The sequence below is a fragment of the Polypterus senegalus genome, chromosome 6 (genome assembly GCF_016835505.1).
Source record: "Polypterus senegalus isolate Bchr_013 chromosome 6, ASM1683550v1, whole genome shotgun sequence".
In the NCBI taxonomy this organism is placed as follows: domain Eukaryota; kingdom Metazoa; phylum Chordata; class Cladistia; order Polypteriformes; family Polypteridae; genus Polypterus; species Polypterus senegalus.
In genome coordinates this window covers 130,180,893-130,201,306 of record NC_053159.1, presented here as the reverse complement: position 1 = coordinate 130,201,306, position 20,414 = coordinate 130,180,893, and the positions used below count along the sequence as shown (strand labels likewise).

At 34.8% G+C, this 20,414-nt stretch overlaps 1 protein-coding gene across 1 annotated transcript in view; it reads left to right on the top strand.

Annotated features, from left to right (window-relative positions):
* Window positions 1-20,414, top strand: part of taok1a (TAO kinase 1a) — a 245,509-nt gene that overhangs the window by 153,698 nt on the left and 71,397 nt on the right. Inside the window, exons 9-13 of the mRNA XM_039757195.1 lie at window positions 390-481; window positions 7,522-7,615; window positions 11,559-11,640; window positions 15,135-15,302; window positions 19,612-19,815. Of these exons, the coding sequence (XP_039613129.1) occupies window positions 390-481; window positions 7,522-7,615; window positions 11,559-11,640; window positions 15,135-15,302; window positions 19,612-19,815 (640 nt within the window). The remainder of the gene's footprint in view (window positions 1-389; window positions 482-7,521; window positions 7,616-11,558; window positions 11,641-15,134; window positions 15,303-19,611; window positions 19,816-20,414) is intronic.

The following is a 20,414-nucleotide window of genomic DNA, read 5'->3' as shown; positions in this document are numbered from 1 at the left end:
TCCTCTCTGTGACACAAGTTACAGTTTTTTGCTTTTTTAATTAAATTCTTGTATGTGTTTGAGGGAGTTTGCATATCTTGAACTTCTGTAAAATATAAATTTCCTGCTTGGGACAAAAAAGAATAAATCTTAACTATCCACCTACAAAAAGCAATCTTACGCTGGCCATGATTTGCAGCAACTGTATTTGCGCTTTTTTCTCAAGTGGTTTACTATTTACAAAACCAGTAAACTAAATTTTTTGGCATAGTTCAGTACGTGAAATCATGTCTTTATCTTTTTTCTGATTGGAGTCCTTAACAATAGTATTTATCTAAATATCCATCTTAAATGCTTAAGCTTAATTATTTATTTTTTCTCTCTTTATTTTTTCCCACTTTCTCTTTCAGGATGGCCCCTGAAGTTATTCTTGCCATGGATGAAGGACAATATGATGGAAAGGTTGATGTGTGGTCTCTTGGAATTACATGCATTGAATTGGGTAAGGTCTCTGCTGTTATACTCAACAAAGCAGACTCTTTTTGTGCATTTATTTTATTACATGTTGAATGTATTAAATCTATATATAGGAAACACCTTTGGTGAAAATTTGCAATTCATTGGACTTTTTATATTAAACTGATCCAGTTGTTTTTAAGTCAACAGTATTTTCCTATTTCAAGGTAACATCACATCAAAATATCTCTAAGAATAACTTATAATAGGCCATGCACCAAAGGTGATGATTAAAACAGAGCACACACATCTGAAATATAGTTCAAAGTTGTTTGAAAAGTTTGCATTGTTTTTATTAGCATTTTTTATCTTTCACCATTTCGGCCTCCTTTTTTCCCCTTCTCCCTGACCAACTAATTAAAGGCATAATTTACTAATTTGCAGTTCAGATGTTTGTGTGGTACAAAAAATATTGTACTTGTAGCATTGCATTGCAACAGATAAAAATGTTATTAATAAATATCTAATAGATTTTTGCCTAGGTACACTACCAGTCAAAAGTTTTAGAACCCCTCAGTTTCTTTGGAATTGCACACAATTTAATGTTAATGTTTCAAGAAATTGAGGCATAGAACAAATAAGTAAGCACAAATAAACAGTCAAAAAATCTTTAAGTGCACAAAATTGTATTCATATTTTTGATGGAATTTTTGGCAGATATAATAGCCAAACTTTGGTAACCCTTTTGATTCAGAATGCCAGTCACTCTATGCAGGTCATCGGTCCGCCTCCAGCAAAATAACCACAAACCATCACACTTCCTCCTCTGTGTTTGACAGTTGGTGGCGCACACTGAGGAACTATCCTTTAATCAAATTTTGATTAATTAGTCCATCAGAGTTTCTTCCAGTCTGCAGTAATTCACAGTTGGTATTTCCAGGCCCTATTTTGTCCTTTTAAGGAATGGCTTTCTTATTGCTACCCACTGTGTCAAACCTGCAGCACAAAGTCTCCTCTTCAAAGTAGTAACTGAAAGGCATGCACTTGTAAGGGTAATAATGCTCTGTGTCCTTTCATTTCTTAATTGTGTTTTTTTTTTGCCATTATCACTGGAATTTTCAATTTTCTACAGTGTACTATTACTCAAGTATTACTTCAGTGGGTGTCGTAACATAGTCTGTTCCAACTGTGACAGGGTTTTTAAATAATCAGCTGAAGTTCTGCCACTTGTGCAAATTGTTTGCTTCAACTTGCCAGACTTACTGTAATTTACTTTAAATACTGCAGAACATTTGTAACCTATTAGTGGTTCCCTGAAGAAGACCCATTTGTAATATTCTGAAATTTCCTCTTTAGTTTTTGTTAACTTAAACTTTAAATTTAAACCTCGGACAGTTTACTGCTTACCTTTTCACCATTTTATGTCATTCTCTGTATTTCAAAGGATTACATTTGAAGAAAACATGGAACTTCTGAGGTGTTCTAAAACTTTTGACCAGTAGTGTGTTTTTTCCTATAATAGTCTTATCTATAGACATTTTTGCTGTATTAGAATAAAGATCTAATTGATAATGTTAGAATAGGTGCAAAACCAAAAATTAAAAAGTCAAACCCATAGCATTTCATTTCACATAATGCTGTTTTTCCATCCATTTTAAGAACATGATAGGTTCACAAATGTGAACTTGTTTTTGATAACTTCGCACATATCTCTCATACTCTTTTTATATAATGATAAACAATATCAGTAAATATTTCATAAAATGTAAATGACAAAATAAATGTTTGCCACTAATGTATTGACCTCTATTGTAAATTAAAATTTGTTTGTTCTACTGAAGTGATACATACCTTCTGTACACAATTTCAAACAAATGCTGTTAAAGGTGTCTGCTAAAATTGACAATATAATGTATTAGAATTTTCAGCTATTCATCCATCAACTCGAAAGTGTACGATCTGCAGCTCTTCTGAAAATTTATATTTCTAATTTTTCACCATTTTATAAGGTCTGTAGTAGCTGAAAATGATCAAAAACAAAAAAAAAATGTCTTCTGTTGAAAGTAGTGTTTAAGTTATTAACAGTTTATTTTAGCTGGGTTGTAAAATCACAAACTTTACAGGTAGAGGCAGTTTGTTTTTTTTTTTGTTTTTTTTTTCTTCCCCTATGTGTATGCTTTTTAATAAATATTTAGTTCCAGAAACGTGCTCGCAATCCAAAGCACTTCTATATCAAAGCGAATTTCCCCATAAGAAATAATGGAAACTCAGATGATTCGTTTCCCAACCCAAAACTATTCATATAAAAATGATTAATACAAAAATATAAAGTAAAAATACATAAAACAAATTAACCTGCACTTTACCTTTGAAAAGAATCATGGCTGGGGTGACTGAGTTTCTAAACTTTTGTGGGATTTCACCCAACAGGACAACACGCAGAAGAGCGTCCCAAAGTAACCGCAGGCACCCAGCGGTGTAGCAGTTCGCCGTAAAAGTGAATCCGAAAAAGATTGCGGACATGCTATAAGCGCCTGCTGTCGATGGTTGATGCGAGGAACAAGGAACATTATAAATGTGTAGGGCACGGTATTACTTGGCCACTAACCTGGGCACGACCCTGCCCGATTGCTGTGTCTCTGTATAGGAGAGTGGCAGATCCCGCTACCATAAATAACCGTGCTGTTCCTTTTTCAAATTGAATAAAGCTTGTGTCTTAAAGTACTGAGACTCAGCTTCGTGTTTTAGGGTGCAAAACGGGGAATTGCATGTTACAACAAACACACACACGTGGTCACAATGCTGTAGTAAACCATATACGCTTGTACAGATGTTGACTATATGAGTGAGGCACGCCGACTGATGATTACACACAATCCCCGCAGCAAGAGAGAACCACCATCGTCTCAGTTGTGATCAGACACAGGGTATACGTACTACTCGTATTGCAAGACCTTGCTCGTTTATCAAGTCAAAATTGATTAAAAATTTTAGCTCATCTTGCAAAACACTCGCAAACCAAGTTACTCGCAATCCAAGTTTCCACTGTAGTTCCTATCTTTCTCCCTGTGTGATTGCAGCAGTGTGATTAGTCATGGTCTTTGTTTTTATCCGTGTTTTCTAACACGGTGGTTCTCAACCCGTGGGCCGTGACAGGGAATATGTTGGGCCACGGTAAAGTCTTAAATCAGTACCAAAATTAGACAAAAAGTCAGGGGAAACAAGAAAATAATCCACATTTTTTACGCATTGTTAGCGGTAGACCGTATGTACGGATGCAATCTGCAGGATTTTAGGGCTTAGAGACGCTTTGTTTAATTTAGTTATTTTAGTACTCTAGTAGGATAAAAATGAAGCTGTAGCTGTTAACACTGGCTGATGCAAGCAATGACGCAAGAGATTTAAGCAATAATAATTTAAATTTGACTGTCACGCACTTTTTCGGGTAACCTTTTTATTGTTTAGAGTAGACTTAGATTACTTTAGGTTTTTAGAGAAGTTTAGACCCTTCGACTTCACACCAAAAAACAGATAGTAGTGGCAGCGAAAGTGGTTATGATCAAGACGATACTAAAGTTGTTACTTGTAAGAAAACAAAATATGCTCGAAAATATGATGTGGAATATATTAAATAGGGTTTTGTTTCATCAGCAAATAACCAAAATCTGTTGATGTGCGTTGTTTGCAAATTCTCTCAAACGAAGCTATGAAGCCAGCGAAATTGCGTCGTCATCTTATTACAAGACATTCAGATAGAAGAAGAATAAAACCAAAGAATATTTTGAGCGTAAAGCCACGGAGTACACTAAACAGAAGACAGTGTTAAAAACAACAGTTACTCTCGATGAAAAAACTGTTAAAGCATCCTACTTGATTGCTGAGAGAATCATGAAATTAAAGAAACCACACTCAGTTGGAGAAGATCTTATCATGTCAGCTGCTCTTGAGATTTGCGATGTATTGTTTGGCTCAGAATATGCTACAAAACTTAAAAGCATTCCCATCTCGAATGATACTGTCCGCAGAAGAATTTCTGAAATGTCGGGGGACAATGTCACGCAGTTAATTGAACGGTTATAGTCTACTAAGTTTGCGGTTCAATTAGATAATTCAACTGATATCGCTGGCGAAGCACAGCTGCTTGTTGATGTTCGCTATTGTTAGCAAAATGTTATGGAAGAGGAATTTCTTTTTTGCAAGTCATTGCCATCAAGAACGACGGCGGATGAAATATTTTGTGTTTTTAAACAAATTTTTCACAACTTCTGGCCTGCAGTGGATGAACTGCATTGGTGCTTGCACCGACGGTGCTGTCACAATGACTGGTCGCAACAATGGTGTTGTAGCCCGCATAAAGCAAGTGTCGCCCGAAATTATAGACACTCATTGCATGATCCATCGTGAAGCATTGGCTTCAAAGAATTTGCACGAAACTCCGGGATCTGTACTCGATGACTGTACGGATTGTAAACTTCATTAAAACTAGAACAGTGAACATTTGATTATTTGCTTAAGTTTGTATCGAGGCAGATGCAGAACACAAGCATTTCCTATTGCACTCGGCTATTCGTTGGCTATCCAGAGGGAAAATTCTCGCAAGGGTGTTTGAACTTTGTTTCGATTGTTGCAGTTTTTGACCGAACACAATCTCAAACTGGCTGGTAAGGTCGCAGATACCGAGTGGCTTGCCATACTGGCATACCTTGCTGACATTTTTAGTCTTTTGAACAGTCTAAACACATCACTGCAGGGTGAAGATGCCAGTTTACTCAAGACATATGACAAAGTGGCACTTTTTAAGGAGAAGCTACGACTTTGGCGCACGCGACTCGAAAGCAATTCACACAACATGTTTCAGTTATTTTGTGAATTTATAGAGAGCAATGAAGTCAACGGTGAGATGCTGAAACGGGTCACTGGTGTAATAAGACAGCATCTGACATCTCTTGCTGAGTATTTTGACAAATACTTCATGTCCGAAAACATTGAAGCTTTTGACTGGATTCGTAATCCTTTTCAGTGTGCATCCTCTGAATTAACGTCGTGCACAAGGTGAATTAGCGGAGCTGTTTAGCGATCGCACATTACAAATCAAATTTGCCGATCCTGCTACAGATATCTCTCTTTTGGTGCATAGTTTCGCTTGAATATCCGTTGTTGTCAGCACTAGCGATGAAAGTTCTTATACCTTTTTCGACAACTTATTTATGCAAGGTTTCATATGCTATGTAAGCTCAAACATCATCATCTTTGAAAATAAAATAAACCAGATAATGATTCATTGTCTCTCTATTTATTATTGTATTTGTGTAGCAAGCAATAAGCAACTAAACATGTAAAGAAAAAATTACATAATACTGTATATTAGTAATATTTACCCCCAATTACTAAACACATGAGCAATAAATTATATGCCATCGAAGGCTAACATGTGGGCCACAAAAATGTTTGAATTGTTAATGTGGGCCTTGCGTAAACAGGGCCTGAGAACCACTGTTCTAACATATATTATGACTGTTGAAATTACATCCTATATATATATTTTTGGTAATGTAGATTCTGCTGTGTTTGCAGTAGAAATTCATGAAAGTAACATTATATTTTTTGTTATACTCGATCAGAACTGGATGATTTGTATCCCAAACGACTCAATTGAGACTGATCTGAATTGGCTTATCTCTAAAAGGCTATTGTTTCATCCTTGTGCTTTTCTAACTATTAAAATAATTAAGTTATTGAGCTTCTCGAGGCTAAGTGTTATGGGAATGTGAATGTTGTTCTTTTGTCAGAAGGTGACCTGTAGAAAGAGAGTAGCTAGGCCAAATTTAAAAGAGAGAGAAAACTGAAATATTGGCTTCCACAGTTAAAAAAAAAAAAAAAAAAAGCAAAGTAATTTCCAAAGAACCAGTAATCTGAGCAGTTGTCCTGCTGCATGAAGAGGGAGTTCAAATAAATATGTTTCATAGATGAACTTGTAGCGGACAAATCAGTTCACAACTGACTAGAATAAGAGAGTGCATTTTCTACTGAAATTGTAGTAGTGAGAAAAGTGCTATATAAATGCAAAGACTTATTATAATGCATTCAGATTAGTTTTTTCCTTGCATTTAAAAAAGATGCTTCTTGAGCAAGTAGGGGCAGCAAGTGAGCTTCTGTATAATACAGCAAGTCGCATTTTGAACAAGGGGAAGAACAGACTGCCATATAAATACAGATTGATGTTAGACTTTGTCTTCAATGTTTAGTAAACCAGAAGCCAAATGAGGTTACTTTTAAAAATTGTTAAGCCTATTAGTCTTGTATCTTCTGGTAAACATCTTGTTAACATCTTTATTAGAATTGCAGTTTTGTACTTAATGACCAGCTTTTTATTTTGTTATGCCCTTTTTTTCCTTAAGGGCATACTGTATGTATATGCCAGATATACAGTATACAGCATATATGTTTTTCTTATTATTAAAAGTATTTTTAAGGGATTTTAATTATTTTAAGTTATTTAAACCAGAAATGTTTTATTTTGTCAAAGTACTATCTGTGGTCTACAGTTTATTATAATTGTAAAAACACCAAGGATGACACTTTAATACAGGGTATGTTACTTAGACACTTGCTGGTTATCAGAAGCTTAGTGTATTATTGAACGAAAAAATCAGTGTCAGTATTGCCAGATTCTGACAGCAGAGTCTATGATTAGAATTAACACGAATGTCTTGATTTAAGCATTTCTGTTTATTTAATATATTTTGTGTTATATTACTAATTTAACATTGTGTTCATTAAAAGTATGTTAATGTTTTTTTATGATAATATGCCCTTATTTTTAAGTCTAATTCCCAAAGCATTGGTTATTTATAAACATAATTTTTTTTCTTCTGTTTAAAAGAAAAATAAATTTTCAGTAAAATATTAATTAACGTGTCATTTGTACTGATATGTCTTAATTATAACATATCCATAGAGAGTACAGTAATGCTTTTCTGAACTATGTTCAGTTGAAGTTGCACTAATTCTGTTTGGATTAAATCATCAGGTAAGTTTTGCTTTGTTATTTTTTAAATGTTTCTAAATTCTTGTTTTATTTTCCAGCGGAGCGAAAGCCTCCACTTTTCAATATGAATGCAATGAGTGCCTTATATCATATAGCGCAGAATGAATCCCCAGCACTGCAATCTAATGAATGGTGAGTTTACTGTGTACTCATAAGAATGTTTTCCATCTTAATGACTGCAAATAGGAAATAAAAAAATCATTTTTGCTATACTGGTAAGGTACTGTCTTTAAGATCGTGGTTGGGTTTATTTTTTGGATCCCATTTCAAATAAACCAGTACCACCTCGTTTTGGCTTTGTGGGGCAGCCAAGAATAAAAGTGAATATTGAGATCCAATATCCACTTACTTACATGAAGTTTTTCTTGATGATGACGAAGTGATCAAAAGAACTGTTGACACAAGCCATTATGTTGAACAGTGTTGAGTAAATGACTGTACACCTAAGCAGTTTTCCTATTCAAACAGATAGGAACTGGTATCTACTGATAAAATCTGGTATTAGCTTCATTATGTTATTAATTTCATATTACGTTTGTTATTGTTATTGGTATAATTATCATTTTTACACTTCTGGCTTAGTAGTTTTAGTGCTTTGGGGTTTAATAAAAGTGGTAATTTTTTAAGCAAAAAATGCAATGCTTATTTTTTTTTTTTTGGGTGAAGGAAAAAATGTAATACGAAGGATGTTAATGGTCCAGTGTCATCTGGCCAGGTGTCTGCTCTGCTCATTGTTAATTGTCATTATTAGGATAAAATTAATTAAGAAACTTATGCAGAAAAAGGAAAATTAATAGGAACGATAAAAAGAAAGTCAATTATTTAAAGCTATTGTACACTATTACGCTGTTGTAAAAAACATTGACTAATTAGAAAAAGTAGATGAAATATTACTTACTGATTGTCAAACTGGTAGGATTAAAAATCTGCAGTACTTTATCAACTAATTAGAAAAAGTAGATGAAATATTACTTACTGATTGTCAAACTGGTAGGATTAAAAATCTGCAGGATTTTATCAACCAAGTTTTTTGTAGTATTTTCATCATTATTATTATTATGCAAATTCTTAGTTTTACAGATTATGATTATGTTAAGTTTTAGTTGACTATGACTGAATTTGTATTCAGTAAAACCAGACCACTGAACCTTTTTAACGCATTCGACCCAGTTTTTCTGAAGCCTTTTAACAGGTTATTGAGCTGAGGGAGGTTCCAGAGAGAAGTGTTATGGAAACAAGACATTATATTGGCTAAAGCCAGCTAGCAGAAGAACACAAACATATGCTGTTTATCCAGTGGTTCCCAAACTTTTTCAAATAGGCTTATACCCACTTTGACAACAGAAAATAATTCAGGGCCATGTGCACATACAGTCTGAGCACCCATGTTGTGGCATGTCAGTCAGTTTGAATATGCTTATACAGTTTGAGCACATATACAACTGTCAGCTGTATTGTGCAGTTTGAGTACAGTGATGCTCCATACTACTTCGTTTAAACTCTGAATTGTTCAAATTTCAAATCAATTTTCTCCATTAAAAATAGTGGAAAATGAATTAATTCCCAGACCCTAAACAATACCCATTTTTAAAAACTTTAAACAGCAAATGCACATAATTTGAGGTAAAAAATCACACAAATGTCCTAAATAATACATTAAAACATGACAACAATAAATACAATATGTTAATGCTGTATAATAAAATGAAAATTGCATTTACTGTACCTTAGTGAGGAGTGGTGATGTCCTGTGTGGATGTCATGGCTAATAGATAGGGGTTATTTATATAACCAAACATACCCAAAATAAAGCAAGAAAGCATTGAAAATACATGAGCATAACATGAGATGCTTTCACAGCAAGAGCGAGAGGCGACTTGGGTGCACAACAGATGGCATTTATGCTTGCTGCATAAGTTCCTTCTGTTGCTGCATTTTTTTCCACTGTTCACGCAGTTGTAACGTGCAAGTATCATCTGAATTCTGTTGAATTTAGCATTCCAACTCTGGAATGATCGAAGTTAGAATCATTCAAAGTACAAGGCACCACTGAAGTTGCTTGTCCATGACTTCAAAAAAAATAACACAATGTATGCACAGCATTACAGTAAGCATGTCCCGCTGGCCTGACACAACATCATAGGGAAATTTCATTTTATTCAGTGAATAAGATTGCTAGAGAACACAACATATTTGCTGTGAAATTTTTTTTGGCAAATTTCGCCGATCAGTGCTAGTGAAAAGTTTGTATTTTATTTGCTAATGAGCTCGTCCTCCAGATCATTTCATAGTTTACTTTTATCTCTTTATATAGTGTTGTTAGACAGAGGAATTGCTTTTAATTTTGAGCTTGTTGTCTTATTAGTCATAGTTGACATCATACTTATTGCGGTGGAAAGCATTAATTCTTCAATCCTGAGCCTTGTACTGTTTTTGCATTGTCTCCTGGTACGTGACTTGATACGAAACTATTGGAGCTTTATTATTCACATTTGTGATTTTTAGCAAACATGTTTGCAGTGTATGTTGTTTCTTCAGTTTCCTTGGAAAAGAAAATGATGTTGTTTGTTTGTTTCAGTTGGGGTGTAACAGTTTAGCATACTTTTAGAATTTGTTGAGTTTTATGCTATTAGCTATCAGGGTTTTCAGACCCAACACACACAGAGCCTCTCCTTCTCAACCTCCTCACATCATTCTACAGTATCTTATAATCTTTGGTTTTCTACCTCCACTTTCTTTATCTGCTTTTGATATTACTTTATCTGCTATTCAATGATTGCAAAATATTATTCATCTTTTAGTTTTTCTTGCTTACTGACCTTTCCGTGATCTTGGATTATCTTTTTCCAGTTGATTTTGGTGATATGGAGCCTAGTAACACATAGTTTATTGTTCCAGCTTGAAACACATTTATAATCTGAATTTGTTCTTCTCTTTTGCATTCCATTCTGCAGTCTATCCCCAAATCCCCACTGTGGAGCACCCTTGGCACCCCACACCTTGGGAACCACTGGCTTTGGGTAGAATGCCCCTGCTAGGCAGTATGAAGACACTAGGAAAAACTAAGGGTGAACTATGGCCTGGGGGCAAGCAAAGCATGCTTCCTACAGATGCTAGAGGCCAACTATCAGGAATGAATTGCCCTTATGTCAAGTTATTTGGTTTACTGGAATTCTCCCAAACCCTGTGATTTGTGTGACCCTATACATTTATAAAGAGGAGGGAGGGCTAGAATTATCAATAAAGAATAGCTATTTCAAAAGTTACTAATTCTGGGATGCAGCATTACCAGGGACTGCCAGAGGGAGCACTGTGTGAAAGGCAACAGGACCTTCTGAGAGTATTCGTGACCTTGGAAGTGGCTCCAGGATTATCCTAGAAACAGTCTCACCTTGAGGTATAAAGCCACTATTGCCATATAATTCACATGAGCTTAGGCAAGTTGAGTAAGAGTTCAACTTTCAGGTAGTGTTGCATGAGATAAAGTGAGCAAGTGTATAGGAGAGATATTTTGGTGCTTTTGACATTTTTGTTGTCTTTGTGGACATGTACTGGACAGAGAGTAAATGAGTATTCGCTTGTCTTCCATTTTACTCTTTATTGTCCTTTCCCTTAGCTCTTCTCTCTGTGACATTTTAAAACTGAGCTCCTCTTAATCTTAACTCAAGTGTGGCATTCATGTAGACTGGGCTGTAATGGTAAATGTAATCTTAGAGGACAATGGTGAATGCAGACTATTTCCACAGTATAGGAAGGCTGTACACTTTTATTCAGCAGTTGCTTCAAACTGTGAAATTGATATGAAATGATTATAAATAATTTTGACTTAATAGTTTTATGTTTGTTTCTCAAACATATTAATGCACCAGTTGTATATATTTTTATTTTTGAAATATATTGAAAAAAAGATTAAGATGACTTATAAAGTATCTTATAGGGATTTTCCAGCATATATTTGTGTTGCATGTAACTGTTGAATGTTTAAAACTAAGGTTCCCAATCAGAATGTTACTGATTTTGAAATAATTTCAGACTGTTCAATCATTAAGTATTTTTCAAATATGCTTCTCACCAGGTCAGATTATTTTCGAAATTTTGTTGACTCTTGCCTTCAGAAAATCCCACAGGACCGACCTACTTCAGAGGAGCTCTTAAAGGTTGGTTAAAATAGGTGTACTGAGCTCTGTTGAAACTTATCTCATTTTCTAGGTGATTATTTTTTTGACTTTGGGAGTTGCATACTTTCTTTGCTCATTGCTCCTTAAGTGAATTTCTTTCTGCCTGTGCTTTTCAAAATTTATAGTCGCAATAATACTTGCATTGTCTTGTAAATATAAGATATATTCTCACCGATTTAAGTGTAATCTGTTTGACCTCTTCAGACTAATTTGCCATCAACATTTTTGCTATAAATCAGTTGTTTTGCAATTTGACAAATGTGTATTGCTGTAATAAATCTTTTTATTTCTATTATTGACACATTGATGACAATAGAAAAATACTGACTACAAGAGCTTCATGCATTCTATATTGCTGTCTTAAATTTGCACTTTTTATCACAGATGTGCAATTTTTTCATAAATATAACAATAAATATTTTGGATGATGAGTTATTATAGCAATATATAGTAATGCGAAGGTGATATTCAGTTAAAATTAAACGCACAAAGAATAAGATTCCATCAAAGCTTTGGAAAAAAAAAAAGCTAAAAAAAAAAATAGCTGGAAAAATTTTAAGCTAGTATTATGATATTCATATGCTTTCATGTTTATTATTAGTGGCATCTAACCTAACATTTCAAGTAAGAAGCAGTAATATGTTAACATTGTCTTCCTTTAATGTTGCCCTTTAGCAGAACAGAATATACTTTATCTATAATTTCTTTATCTTGTGGATCAGAGGTTACTTCCAAGGCCTGCAAACCACATTAATATAGCCATCAACATAATCAAGATGCTTAGATATTGCTCACTACAATATGAATCTTAGCATATTTGCTTAATATGGCAGGTAATAACTGTTTTTGTTGTAGTTTAAATGTCACAGTATATAGCTATATTAGAAAAACAGCATGAACCAACAAGAAATTCCTGAATATCTTCTGTCAGCACTATGTAATGCGTCAGCTTCCTTTTTACACACTTCCAGGTGCTGTTAAGTCAAAGGAAATTTTAAAAAAAGAAAACAGTTTTAACATAGACGAGATACAGAATACATGCTTTTGATTAGTGGAGTGCTTTTAAAGGAGTAGTAAACATATGATACCATTATAAAATGAATATTCAACTAAGGTAACAAATTTGAATCAGAAGGATAAAACTGCTGATGTGAAAAAAATATAAAAATGGTCCTAACACTGAGATGACTACGTTTACATAGGCTAAAACTCAACATCCTGCTGCAATAATGGCCAGGTTAGTAGTTTAGGAAGAGTTTGCAAAAACATCAGGGCCTTTTCAGATAGTGTTTCTAATATAAACTCAAACGTTTTTGGATTGTCTACCTTGAAAGAAGACAAGAAAGTAGAGATCATGTAGCTAGCAAAAAATGTTAAAAACACAACTGTTTGTTTTAGTAAAAAATTTAATTTCTTTTTCCATCATAGGTAATGATAGCAAATAGATTACTGAAACAGCCCATTTGTCAATATGATTTGGGGAACGAATCCAGATTTCTTAGTTGCTGAACATCTTATGAATATAGCAGCAGTGCATGACACCACAACAGGCTGGTACGCATTTGCTGATTTTGAGAGGGTAAAAAATAAGATTTCTGGCATGTGATGGTGCAGGTTAGTTACTTGCTTTCACTCTGGTCTGGGAGCCTCTTGAATCAGAAACCATTGATAACGTAACCGGATGAGCTTGGCAGATGAGGACAAACTCGCACAAAGTAAGGGGATGGTGAAAAGTGCTCGGGAGCTTTTATTAAAAACAGTTCAACAAATAAACGTGTCTAAAAAGTGTAGTGCTCAAAAGTGTCAATAAATAAATAATCCAATAAAAGAGTAGAAATCTTGAGATTTAAACTAAGACTTAAAATGAGAATAATAAAACTATCACAGTCATTGGGTCAGTGTTGCTTTCCCTTCTGGACAAGCCCAGCACAACTCCCTCTTAGTTCACTTAGTTCCTCAGTTTACTCATTGGTTGCTCAGATTGCAGATACTTCAATCGCTGCGGTCCTCTTCAACTCGATCCCAATTTTGGCTGCCTCAAGCGGTGTTGGCGAGACCGCTCGGGGTCGTTTGTCCCCTCATCTTCCTTCTTTTTCGAACCGGTGTACCTCAGATCCCCGGAGTGGACGTCATTTTGATCGCACCGACTCCTCTGAACAATCAGTGAGGGTTGTCTGTCCTTAGAGCGGTGATCCTCTGCTCTGTCGTGGGACCAACAACCTCGGTGCATCTCCCCTTACCGGCTGGCTAGCTGGTTCTCTTGGCTCAGTTTGCATTCTTCCTCTCTCTTTTTTTAATCTCTCTTCTTGTTTTTTCATTCTCCCTTCTTTTACACATGCTTCCCTGTTAAAGAGGGGATGTTGCATAGCTGCGGCAATCGGCAGCTCCTGGCTTCAGTTAAGGTTCACAGGTGATCTTGGTACTGAGCACCAAGTGTAGGGCCATCCGCTTCCACATTGTGCACAGGAACTGCTCTCGCCATTTTCCCACGCCCCTACACAAAAACCCAAATGCAGTAATTTTTTATTTATTTAAAAAGGCCACTTTCTGAGCTGCAGACCTGCTGTACCATAGGGAATCCATAATGTATGAGAATAAAACTGGGCTCTTCAGGCAAAAGTTACCATAAGAGAAATGTACTGAGTCATGGACAAAATATCTTTGCGCTACTTGTAAAGAGGCACTTTGTGGTAAGATTTTCAAAATTAAACATATTGTGAATTATGCAGCATTGCAATTATAATCTGTAAAATATAACTGTTGTTTCACCATTAACATTTTGCTATTCTATAAAGTGCCAAGGCATCTTCTTCCAGCCTTCAATGTGAACACACCATGTCATTTTATTGTTATTTTCCGTTTAGCACTCCTCTTGAACTACTTTTTCACTTTTACATTTTCTGTCTGGCTTGTCTTGCTAGAATGTGAATTAGCTATCTTGCTTGTTAAACCCATAAGTCATAGCCCTTAATTTTCACTTGTGTTCTTCTCCTTGCTAATTAGCTAACAAAGTCTTGTATGATATATTTGCTTGGTATCTATCTATGGCAGGGTTTGCACAATAGTAAATGTGAAAGAAATGTACCTAGTTAGACTTTATGTGCATTTGGACTGAAGTAGAGAGCTGCATTCTCTTTGGACATAATTATAATGCAGCAGATGGTCAAAGAATAAAATGACATGAAAAATATAATTAAAACCTTAAACATGGCTTTCTTTTATGTTCTGATTTTTAAACGTAGAAACATGTTTTTCTGCAGAAATCATGCTAAGCCTAACTTAAAACATTTTGTCATGGGTGTAATTTTAGTACTTTGGACAGTAAGTACTCTATTTGGTTGTTATGTTTAAGCAGGCTGAATTAAGCCTTTAGAAAATGGGTAGAAAAAAATTTTTTTTTAGTACAATTGAATCATTCTTAAACAGTTTAAGATTTTCTCAAGTGTTCATCTTATTTTCTTTCAAAACTGAAGCATGCCTTTGTCCAGAGAGAGCGACCTGAAACTGTTCTGATAGACCTTATCCTGCGCACTAAGGATGCAGTCCGTGAACTGGATAACCTTCAGTATCGCAAAATGAAAAAGATTCTCTTCCAGGAGGCACATAATGGGCCTGCTGCAGAGGCTCCAGATGAGGAGGAGGTGGGTTATGTAAATCTTCAGTTTTGATTATAGTTGTATTGCTGAATGTAATGTTCTTATACACTTAACTACAATCGTGCCAGTACAGTTTTTTTCTTAAGTATAAGTAGTTTTTTCTGAATTTGTATGACTAGTTTGTTCTGGTACACTCTGAAGGCTAAAGTCTGATTTTGTCATTTTTCACTCCCCACCTAAAGATAATGGAATGTCGAATCTGAAATTACTTCTTACTTCTGTGACCTTGATGTTGATTCCTAGAATCTATAATCATGTTCCTTCAATATTTAGTATACTGTAGACTTCATTACACAGAATACAAAGGCTAAGTTGCTACCACTCTGTATAAACCTTTTATTTTACTTTTTTCTTTTTATTCATTTGGTTAACAAAACAATATTTGATTTATTATATGTTGTATGGTACAGTGAATTATGATTAAAGACCTGTGTTAGAACAATCTTAGTTAAAACTCTTACTTTGCAACTTATGTGGGTCCTGGAATTATAGTAGAAAGTTATGATACACAAAATTGCCATTTTCAGTTGTATCCATTTAAGTTGCCCTGCTTGCCATGTCATCTTTTTCTCTTTTTTAAATAAATGTTCACTTTAATCTCGAAATTTCCTCTTTAATCTCTTACTTTATTTTGTCAGTAAAGTAGAATGTAGTAAACTTAATCTTAAAATCGATGTTTAATTTACTAAAGTTCCTCAAATCCTGTTGTAACTAAAGAAGCATGTTAAATGCTTCGTATTGTACGTCTTCCCCGACCTTGTTGTTAATCACTATGTGCTCTTTAAACTGGCTTTCTTTTACGCTGACAGGAGCATGCAGGCAGTGATGGTCACACAGAATACATTACATTTATGATATTACAGATCTCCGAACATTTTAGAATACTTTACTTGATATCATTTTCATGACAAAATGAATTAAAGCATGTATTAAACATTTGTGGGGACCATGGCACAGCAGTAGCAATGAGCTTGCACCCTGTCCAGGGATTGTTCCTTCCTCCGACATGATGCTTGCTGGGGTATCCATGACTCTGGATGGAATAGTTTATTGTAATAGTACTTTGTCTGTCAAACATACCAATTCTTGTCCTTCTGTTTTCCTTATCTATGTAACCAGCTGCCACACAATAAGTGTCTGTAATAAATGTAAAATCAGCTGTAAGCTTAGAACACTGATTCTTCAAAGCAGTTTATCAGTAAATTGTAATATACATACTTCAATATATTTCATCATAAAAAGTATATCAAGTATCCTGGTATTCTAACAGCTCCAAGAGGCTAGCTCTTATATTCAAACCTTGCACAAATCTATTTCTAAACTAACTCTATAAGAAGATAAAATTGACAATAAGAAAGGGATCTTTTATGTGGGGTTTGTTTTGTCAATAATGGCATTCCCACATTCGTTTATTGAAATTCCCATACCTCGAACCCGAGTCATATCCAGATTTTACTTCTGCAGTTTTTCTTTTCAACATGTGTTAATATACTACTATTGATATTGTAATAAAAAACCTAGTACCATTATGTTTTCAGAATCATGGTATTAGCCTATAAGTTATTTTGACCTCCCTATAGTTCAGAAAATATTATATTGTATGTTGTTCTTAAAAACCAAAAAATAAGTTACATAATTTGAAAACTGACACTCAGAAAAATTGCCAGTTCGACTTTTAATTGTTTGAGCAGAGATAAATCCACCTTAGTCATGTCTTAAAATTGAATTTAAAAAAAAAAAAAAGATTTTAACTAGAGTTTAACACTAGAATCCCTGAAGCCTACGAAAAAAGTCATAATGCTGGGCCACCTCAAATTCATTCACACTTTTTCAGGAGCATCTTTGTTTTGCAAATGTGTCAATTAGTCCAAATATTAAATAAACACTTGTGCTTTTGTTCAGAAATATAACCAAAGAAAAATAAATCATTCAGTTTACATGTTGCTGTCAATGAGTTAAATACCCAAGCTCAAATGTCACTCAACAGAAAATTGACGTTTTCTTAGATGTTGTAGAGGTAAGAACTGCTGCCTTATAACCAGAGAGTTGCAGGTTCAAGTCCAGGTGTTCCTCGTTTTGAGTAGTGAGCTGCTATTATCGTTATTATTACTATAATATAATACAAATATGCATTTGATTTGAGTCTGTAACACCCGATGTAAATTTTTGCTACCTGTAAAAGATATTGCTGAAGGGATATAAACAGTCACACAAACGCTGGTGAATCATGTTGTCTTAGTATCTTGTTGTTTGAATTTTTTATTATTCAGTTTTATTCTTGAATAAAAGCATACTTTTTTGTTATACCTTTGCAAAAGTGTTTATTTTATATTCCAGTAACCATTTGAATGAGATGAAATCTGTCTTTGCCTCTCTCACGCATGCACACACACATCCATGCATGAAGCGTCATTATTTGAAAACGCTATGCCATTTAAATGTTTTTTTTTTTTTTTTTAAAAAAACTTGTCCAGACTCTGCATTATGGTGCATGGTACTGAGAATGCAGACAGGCTTTCTTTTGGGTGCATACACCGTCAGCATGGCACTGCCAGATCTAAACACTAATATGGAGAATTGTTTGTGTAATAAAATGACTTTAGCTGCAGGTCTAAGTTCCTGTCCCATTTTATTTATGGTGCCAAGCAGAGTTGTGTTGCAGTTTCAGTAGTCTGTTAGCCAGCGAAAGTGGTGTGAAGAAGTTGTCTTTTGTTACTGTTCTGCCTTTGTCCAGAAGCGGCTCCATAAGCTTTATGGCCACAGTCTTGGAAAGTTGTTCTCCCGTGGGACGACTGGGATCTTTTTCTAAATAAGGAGTGGCATTGCACATGTACTTTGTCTTCAAATTTGCCGTAATCCAAAACTTTGTCAAATTTGTCAAGCTTGGTTGATATGTATTACAAGAAAGGACAATGAACCTTAGTGGTAAACAGTTGCTCATCAACAGTAATATGTTGCCCTGGTTTGTAATTCAAAACACAGTCCTCAACAAAATGTTGCCAGATGTCCAAAATCGCAGCAAATCTGTCGTTTTTCACACGTTCTGCATGGGTGTGTTTGTTGTCAAAGCACAAATGCTGCATGATAATCTGATAGCTGTCACTGGGCATCATATCTTTGATTGCCGGTACAACAAATTGTTCTGAGCAGGCATTAACCACAGCACCAACTGTGGTCATTGCTGCTCTTTTGAAAAGAATGGAAATAAACGCCATCAACTCAGAGAGGAAGAGGCAAGTGTGTTGTACCACGTGCATGTCACTGACAGAATAAAACTGATTTAAAAAAAAAAAAGCCAACATTTACAAGTAGTCAAAATTTACACCCTGTGTTACAGACTCAAATTAAATGTATGTTTTTATTATAATAATAATAGCAGCTCACTACTCAAAATAGAAATGATTGAAACATTTATAAAATAAAGATGCTGATGAAGAGGTGTTAAGGAATTTAAAGTGGCCCAGCATTATGACTTTTCATAGGCTTCAGGGATTCTGTTTTTTTTTTATACAAATCATAATTATCTTTAAATATTTACGTCTTTAAATCACTTCTTTATTAAGCGATATGAACATGCAATGACATCTGTTATTTTAACATGACAGGTCAAGTAATATATACAATGTTAAATCCCCAGTGTACTGTGTCATTAAACATGTTCAGGCATATGAACTGAAACAACAGAAAGAAAATGGTTCCTATCTGCTTACAGCTGTCTAAGCTAAACTCTCTTCTGCTTTGAAAATTCAGCACACACTGTCCCTACATGAAAAAGGGGTGATTCACCATATTTTTTTGTAACTCATGGCTGTTGCTGAAATGAACATTGGGTTAGGAAAAATTAGCCTTAACTGCCGTTTGATTATTTCATAAGGATTCTCCCGTCTATAGTAGCTAAAATGTGGCCATGCTGCCTGCCGGCAGCCGTTATAGGCTTAATGATCTTTTAATAAGCATGCTCCACAAGGATCACTACAAAATAATGTTTTCCTGAACCTTATTAAGCACAATATGCCCATAAACATCCTTAAAACTACAGAATGTGTTGAATTGAGAATGTGTGTTTTTTCATTTATGGTCTGGTTTATTGCTTGTGGAAAATTAACAGAAAGAGAAAATTCTTTGTTAAAATCTTTGTTGAAATTCCATTAGTATAAGATATGTTGCAGTGCTTTTCAGTTGTCTGCTTTGTAAGTAATTGGTAAAATTTAGAAATTTCCTTTTAGACATAAATGATGAAAGGGTATGTTTTGAGCAAAAATAGATTTTTCCTGATTGAATTTTTCTCTTCTAGGAGCCTGAACACAATGTGGGTCAGACAGGAACAGTTAATAGTGTAGGAAGCAACCAATCTATTCCTAGTATGTCCATCAGTGCCAGCAGCCAGAGCAGCAGTGTCAACAGCTTGCCTGATGCTTCAGATGACAAAAGTGAACTCGATATGATGGAGGGTGACCACACTGTGATGTCTAACAGCTCAGTCATCCACCTGAAACCGGTCAGTTCATTTACATATTTGAGCCTAAAGCATGAACCATTGCTTAACTAATACATAAGTTCAAATGTTATTATTTATAGTTGACTTAAGTTTAAGTGTTTAATTTCAGAAACAACTCATTTAGATAAAACGTTAAATGCAATACAGCAATTTCATGTCTGCTTTAGAATTTGCTCCCTTAACACTACTTAAAGTTTTAATTTTATTTTAATACTGGATAATTCTAATATATGTATGGATGAAAAACTTGACTCTTTAACTATTAACCTATTTTACATAACTGTCAGTATGACTCCGTATATGCCTTTTCCTACTCACAAACACGGTCATACCCTCGATGTAGTTATTGTTTATCGAACGTGACGTTCAGATAGTACAGTATAAACAACAAATGTGGCAACCTCCATTGTACACATTTACTAGTACCTGAGCTATATTGATTTGTTTAGACTGATAACTAGGTTAATATGTGGGTAATAAAGATTGCTGATCACTGATATATATTGTACTGATATGCAATTGTTTTTAAGTATTACTTTTTGTAGAAAATTATGAAAGAATATAAAGATACTAAATGTACGGTCATGCTCGTAAGTACA